The 7,333-nt window shown below is 36.7% G+C and overlaps 1 protein-coding gene across 1 annotated transcript; it reads left to right on the top strand.

The window, feature by feature from the left end:
* Positions 1 to 44: 44 nt before the first annotated feature.
* nsmce2 (NSE2/MMS21 homolog, SMC5-SMC6 complex SUMO ligase) lies at positions 45 to 4,905 on the top strand. The gene is made up of 6 exons (XM_015382508.1): positions 45 to 406; positions 2,174 to 2,286; positions 2,561 to 2,714; positions 3,554 to 3,645; positions 3,772 to 3,878; positions 4,642 to 4,905. Exons 1-6 carry the CDS (start codon positions 292 to 294, stop codon positions 4,766 to 4,768), a joined length of 708 nt encoding a protein of 235 aa, XP_015237994.1. The 5' UTR covers positions 45 to 291; the 3' UTR covers positions 4,769 to 4,905.
* Positions 4,906 to 7,333: the final 2,428 nt, after the last annotated feature.

Raw genomic sequence — 7,333 nt, 5'->3', positions numbered from 1 at the left:
TCTTTTTGTTCTATGCTCTTATTTTGAAAATAATCTACCCGGAAGTGTAACAGTTTACCGCGTTTGAAGTTATTTTCCCCCTTCCTCTAAACTTAATAAGTTTATTTTATTTCGTTTACGCTTGTATTTTATCTTTATAATATAATCTCCAAAACTAGCCCCTATAAGACGCTGTTTCTAACCTTAATGGAAGAACTTGGCGGTTTGCCGGCCAGGTTAGCCATAGCAGGAGGAACCACAGGTTGCCGTTAAGCTAAGCTAAAATCGCCGCTGCTAAGACCAAAGACAAAGATGTCTCTGAAGGCTGTGGATGGGATTCTGTCCAGCCTTAAGTCATGCCAGACAGAAATCGGAACAGGAATGGACATCGTGACGGATGTTGCTATAGACCTCGCTGAAGCTCAGGGTAAATATGACAACAAATGAGATCATTGGAGCCATCCTGTTAATTTAATGATAATTTTCAGTTCTTTGTTTCTTTCTGTAGTCGTTTTATGTAGCGTCTTTATTATCACTAATTGAATTAGTTGTAAGGAGTAAAGCTTTATATCACCATATGACACTAATTCCACTAAAATAAAACTCCTATCCAAATCCTTTCTGCTTCCAACTTTTAAACACCAACAGGATACATGTAATAAAAATTCTGTAGTTTTCTGAATAAGTTAAACACAGTCTTGAAGAGCACAGAATTTAGTGTTACTGTTTCTGAAAAGAAATTAACGTTTAAAAGGTGTTTTTTATTGTTTGAATAATTTCTGTAAAACCAAATGAGCAGTAATATAGACCTGTCAGTTAAACAGATCCATACATTTCCTCAAATAAACATCTGGATGATATCCACCTTTGGATATAAAACTACATTTTCCGCATCTATTTAAAAAGGACATTTAATCCATCTTCTATGTGTTTTTGAGAGCGGAGTTTAAAAAAAAATAAAATAAAATAAAAAAATAATAATAAATAAATAAGCAAGGGGATCCAAAAAAGTAAAAAAAGAAAATCCACTGGACCTTGTTTTCCACGTTTGGAGACATTTGAAGCCAAAACAAAGCTTTTGTTGGGCTACTCTATAAAGCCTGGAACTCAGCGCTAATACAGACATTTTGAATTGAAAAAGCGTCCTGGATGGGAAGCTAAAGGTCTTCAAACTTGGGAAAACAAAGTGGTTTATTTTTTTTTTAATTTTTAGAATGAAAATGACCTGAATGACTGAGAATCTTCAGCAGCATAAGCAAGGGGTTAGTAGGGATAAATAGGCATCAATTGCTCCTGCTCTGACTAATTTTATAGTATATAAACCTTGTTTAGTATATGCATATCTTTATATTTGAAAGTTTCCCTGTCATAATACAAATGAATAATCTGCAGCTTTTATCCTTTAGTGATGGATATTACACTTAAAAATCAAATTACTTAAGGTAGTGGGATAATAAAACAGCTCATTTTAATGTAATCAACATGGGTATAATATCTTTTTTTTAGTCTGTTACTCCAGCAAAACTTTCTAAAAATTGTTTCAAAATAATCCAAAATCAAAAACTGATATTTAAAAATAGTATTGATTAGAAGTCTGTCATGTTAAAAAAACACAATAAATACAAAACTTTGGAGTATCAAACATGTTTATTTGAATCTGCATGTAGCCCAGATTTAAGATCTTATGTAAAGACAATATATCCAAACTAAATTTGACACATTAATGGATAATACAGCTAAACTATCCGAATATAGTTGGAGTTTTAAGGCAGCTTGGTAACTCATCACCATGTGCACGAGCAAAGATTTTATTTCTATCATGGCTGAGAGAGAAACGAGTAATAAAATTAGTTTTGTGCATAGCTTTGGAGTTTTTAACGCCATAAACATTCCCGTATGGATATCGGAAATGGTCTGAAAATTCATGATGCATAAAAAGTAAGACGGGAAAAATCTGGATCTTTTAAATAAAAGCTGTCCCCCTCTGTTTAGTACCTTCTAATCCCCTTTAGCATTTTAGATAAACAAAGATAACATGCTTACAGATAAGCTTCTGCTAAACCGGTTTTCAAAAAGGTTAATTCAAAATAAGCTACTAATACATCAGCCTCTTATCAAATGTTTATAAAACTCGATCACATAAGCAGCTTAATAATTCTTTATCTTTGTGTTTCTGTATTTTTTTTTCTTCTAGATGAAGGGATGAATTCTTCCATCAAAGAGATGGAGGCCATGATTCTGGAGTGTGCAAAGCTGGACAGGGAGATAGACGTCTTTATTGATGTTGTTCAGCAAGCCACAGCTGAGGTGAAACATAATGACTCGCAGTCAGACTCTTCTAAGTGGAAAACACCCTTTAGATCTGCTTTTATTCACTGAGATAAAAACTAAAGAAGGAAGAGACATTAATTAATGAAACGTACCATGTAAATGGGCGATATCTGAGTGGATCCTTTGAGCTTTGGTTTTGCATTTAGTTTACTTTCCATTTTTCATGTCTGATAAATGATTTTAAAACGTGAGAGAAACCGCAGAGCATGTGTTATCTTGAAATGAATCTGTCTGGTGTGCCTTTCTGTAGGTCACTGCACAGAACCCAGAGGCCATCTTCAACCTGTCTGCCAAAGTGGAGGAGCAGTTTAAACAGACGATTGCTCGGCTCGCAGACGCCGATCTGCACAACCACCAGAAAGTGGCCGCCTTTAAGGAGAGCATAGAGAACTCTTTGCATCAAGGTCAGGCTTTTGGTGGCACTGTAAGGGAGGGACTGAAATAGAAAAATAGGGGTTGAATTTTCAGCTTTAGTGTAACATCTCCAAGCTTCATGAAAATATGCGAAAATAAAAGCACAGAAAGACGTACAAGTATTAATGCTCAGGACGTCGATTATAAAGGGAGTTCTTTGGTCCTCAGCTGGCAGCCAAAGGTGATGTAGGCTTAGTGCTTTTTTTTCTCAGTCAGGATACAGGTTATGGATCTGTCATGTGGGAAAAAATATATCTATTTCTCATCACAAGTAGCCCAGGATTTATTTTATATAAAGTGTTATATTGTATTAGATGCAATTTATTTAAAGCAGCAGAGTGAAAAGTATCTTTTAGGGCTGAAACGATCAAATTAATCACAATCAATCAATTATTGAAATAATCTTCAAATAATTTAGTAATTGATTAACCGTTAACTGGAGTATAGAGACTCTTAAACAGGCATTTAGCTATAAGGGCAACCATCTTGTAGCAGTAATTATGCTGAAATTTTAAAAGAAAATATGTAAACATTTTAGAATTAAACATAAAAAAATAAAATAATCTATTCATATGCTCTATCCAGAACTCCTTAAATGGATAAGTTTTAGTTTCATTCTGTAAAAGATCTTCTTTAAGGAACCTTTTGCTATCTAATTTCTAACCGATTAATGTAAAAAAAGAATTGACAGATGAATCGATTGGCAAAATGACTGTAAGTTTCAGCCCTAATATCTTTGAACGTTGTGGTACAGAAGCATAAATAGCCCACCTATTAGCACCGTTTGTGCCTTTGTTATCAAGCTGCATATATGTTGTGTTTTCTGCAGCCAACCAAGAGTCAGCAGAGAACTTGGAGGTGCTTGACGAGGACATAGCTGTCTCCCAGACCCAAGAAAATTTCACCTGCCCCCTCACACAGGTAGATCTCTTCTTTCTTCTTTTGTCCTCCATTAGAAAAAAAACACGTGCTTTATCATTTCGTAAGCATTTTTAGCAGCAGTTAGTCAAGTTTTGTCTATTAAAGTATCTGTTGTGTTTATTTAAGGTGGAAATGGTGAACCCTATGAAGAATAAGAAGTGCAATCACCACTATGATGAAGAAGCTATCTTGAATCTGATCAGAAATAAACGTAAACAAAAGAAGAAGTGTCGGTAAGACCCTCTCCCTGCAAGGACACCTAGAAAGTGGAGTCAGGTTTAGCGTCAGGTCGCTATGGGACCAGCAGCAGTTTGCCTTACTTGCTTTAAAAAGCGGATTCTTTGTTGTAGCGTTTTGATGTTGGAGTTCTGCTAAATGTTGCTGGTCCTCCAGGAGCTCTGATGAAATCTCAAAGCTGGCTCTTTCATCCTTATAGTTTTGCTGTGGTCTTTTTTGCAATTCTGAATAAATACTGTTCTATCTGTACTTGGCGACTGCAGATCTACGTGCTGCAGACTCCTCTCAATAAATACAGATATCACCGAAAAGGTGAAATATCTCAGTCACTCTGTTCAGAAAAGGGAAGTGCATCTATTATAGATGTTCATTAAACACAAAGGGATTATTTCTCTTGAAAATGAAAGCATCCTAATGATGCTCTAAAACTTCCTAATTTGTGGCTGAACTTATTTTAGAATTAATATCAGCAGAATCAGAATCAAGTTTATTGCCAAGTAGGTTTGCACTTACAAGGAATTTGACTTGGTGTTGTTGGTGCAGACAAAAAAAAACAAGCAGATGGTATAAATTAGCTAAAATGTCTCTTGTGAAGTTAATCTATAAAAGTGATGTTTTATTTCTAAATCACATTACAGATGAATAGAAATGTTTCAGTTCTATTCTGAGTAGAGAGGCTCCTGCTTGCACACAGAGCTACCTCTGCGTTTAAGGTTGGCTGCCTTTGGAACATGTTAACATCTGCTGTCTGTCTTCCAGCTGTCCCGTCGTGGGCTGTGGAAACTCAGACGTAAAAGAGTCTGACCTTATCCCCGACCAGATACTGAGGAGGAGGATCCAGCGCCAAAAAGGACAAGTCAACAAGACAAGTTTTGCAACTCTGTGAATTAGATTTGTATATCTGTAATATTTGCTCTAAGAGCAGTCATTGGTTCATTTTTTAACCAGTTTAATTTCTGTTAAACATGTTGAGTGGTCACTTTATTTCTATCTGGAGGGGTAAATCTTTCTAAATAAAGGTTAATAAAATAATTAATTGCTTTAAGTGTTTTGATGCAGTGCATTAGATAAACCATCAGAGGGCGCTGTTTCCCTAACCTCATGGAAACCAACTTAAATCATGGATTTTAAACCTTTATCCTCAGATTTAGATGTTATTATTAGTAGTGATGACCACAGCTCTTCTGCCTCTCCTCTTGGTGAATGCTCTATTCTTCACTTGCACATGACGCTTCATCACAAGTAAACCATAAAAATCTTGCTTTATTTAAATGAAGGTCCATTATTCTCAGGAGGAAAAGCCCCCTGACATAAAAGGATTTCCTGGAGCAGGAATGTGAACGAGCTATAAACAGTGTTCTGTAACCTCAGTAGGAAATGCTCTTAGGTGATTACATTTCTCCATAAATGCTGTGAAAGACTATTGTTCCACATAGAAACAAACAAAGGCTGCGTTGAGATGGAACTAGGTGAAGCTAATCTTCTTAATATGCTTGCATCACCATTCTTGGAAAACTAATAGCTCCGTCCATACCAGGCATGTGTTACACTGCAGTCAAAGCATTTTGCAAGTGGAGAAATTAACCAGCTCTGAAAGCTCTGACTGATGTTGACTCTTTATTTTCATCTAGAGGTAATTTGGAAATCATTCACTGTGAAAAATGCAAACCCAAATCAGTGTTTCATTCAACAGCAGGGCTTTTCTAAGCTGTTTTGAAAGGATAATATTTCAGAAATATCTCAAAAGAAATGAAACAAAATATAGTTTAAAGTTTAAAACTGAATTTTTTTTTACACACTTCTCTAAGGGCTGAAAATGGTAGCTATAAGCCTGGATATTTGGCTCAACCATGAAGGGTTTTACCTTTGACTGCCTGGAAGTGAGCATGTGTTGACCTAGGCTTCACACAAGAGCATCCACAGCAGTGAGGACTGAGTCGGGTGGAGAGGGAGGTAACTGAGGCAGGGATAGAACTGATGCTAGAGCAAAGTTCTGATTGGATCCAGGGGCCATTCTTGGCCAGGTCCTAAGAGTTTGACCCCAACATCAAAAACGTGATGTGGATGTTTCCACATGGTGACTTGATAAAGAACAGCAGCATTTAATGGCATCACTGGTAAAGATGTGGGGAGTAGAATTTACTGAATTTTCATATTGAAGGAGAAAAACGTTCAACATTCATCAGATGCTGTCCAAACAACAGCTGGTTGTAGGAAAAAAACAGAGGGAAAAAAACGTTCAACCTCCACTGATATAAATGTGCATAGTTTTGCACTGTGAGCTTAAGCTAATACAGTAAGATAGTATGAAGTACAGTGGCGTCCAGCAAGAGGCTTTTGAATTTAATTGAAGGTCTGTGGTCCTTCTGCAAGGAGCTAGTTTCCTTTTGGGTTCTCAGGATTTCCCCCACAGTCGTTTATTCAAATTAGCCTTAAGTGACATCATACTTGCAGGGTGTTTGTCTAAGTCTGGACTGGTGATCTGTCAGGGTTCACCTTCACCTCTTTCACAATGCAGAAGATAGACACTAACCGCCCTGAAGCACAGTTGACTACATCAAATAAAAGGTGAATTTATGCCAAGTGTAACAACAACAGTTGCTGCTAATGAGTAATCTTAGGTTTCTCTTATAAAGTGAATAGAACTGCTCTTGCTTGCAGGGCTACATGGACTTGACTGAGAGTGCTGAAAACCTGTTTCCAGAAATCTAATGATTCATCCTGTTGCTATGATTATTAACAGGAAAGCAAACGACCATCAACATCCATTTTGTTTCAGGATTATATAAATGTGAAAAACAAATCTCCATGGAGCTGATCTGTTGTCTCCGTTTACATACATAGCTTCATTCTGGGTACTCTGATCTCCTTCCACACTCCAACAACTTTCTAGGAAGGTTAATCGTTTACCTGAAATCCCCCTCAGGTATGAGGTAGCACACGTTTATATGTGTTTCTGCTTTGCCCTCTGATAACTTTCAACCTATGCAGAGTCTTTTCTATTCTTTCACTCATTGATCGCTGGAGATGGACTCCATCTCTGCAAGGATAAGTGGGTATGGATGGAAATCTAGTCTGCACTGATAGGCTGTTAATAAGAGGAGAAAAGGTTTAAGGCAGAAGAAGCCAAGGCTGTGTTTTCTGAAATAAGCTTAAAATAGGCCGTACTCTTAGAGGTACATGTCAATAAAATGGAAAACCGTAGAAAAGTTATTACATATAGAAAAATACACACTAATACATTTCAATTGATGAATATGTTGTCGATCTGAGTAACAGGTGATTAAAAACCAGAATACAAAGATAAAAAATTGTCATGACCATGTTGTTTATGCAGTTAGGGGGATAACAGAGTTTTCTGTGAGACCACAGTCTAAACAAGTCAATGGAAAGTTGAGTGGAAGGAAAAAGTGTGGGAGAAAAGTACACAAGTAACAGGGATTGAAAGCAG

This window comes from Cyprinodon variegatus, unplaced genomic scaffold, assembly GCF_000732505.1.
Source record: "Cyprinodon variegatus isolate N-32 unplaced genomic scaffold, C_variegatus-1.0 Scaffold258, whole genome shotgun sequence".
NCBI classification, from domain to species: Eukaryota; Metazoa; Chordata; class Actinopteri; order Cyprinodontiformes; family Cyprinodontidae; genus Cyprinodon; species Cyprinodon variegatus.
The sequence above is the reverse complement of the archived record's forward strand: the minus strand, read 5'-3'. Positions and strand labels throughout refer to the sequence as shown.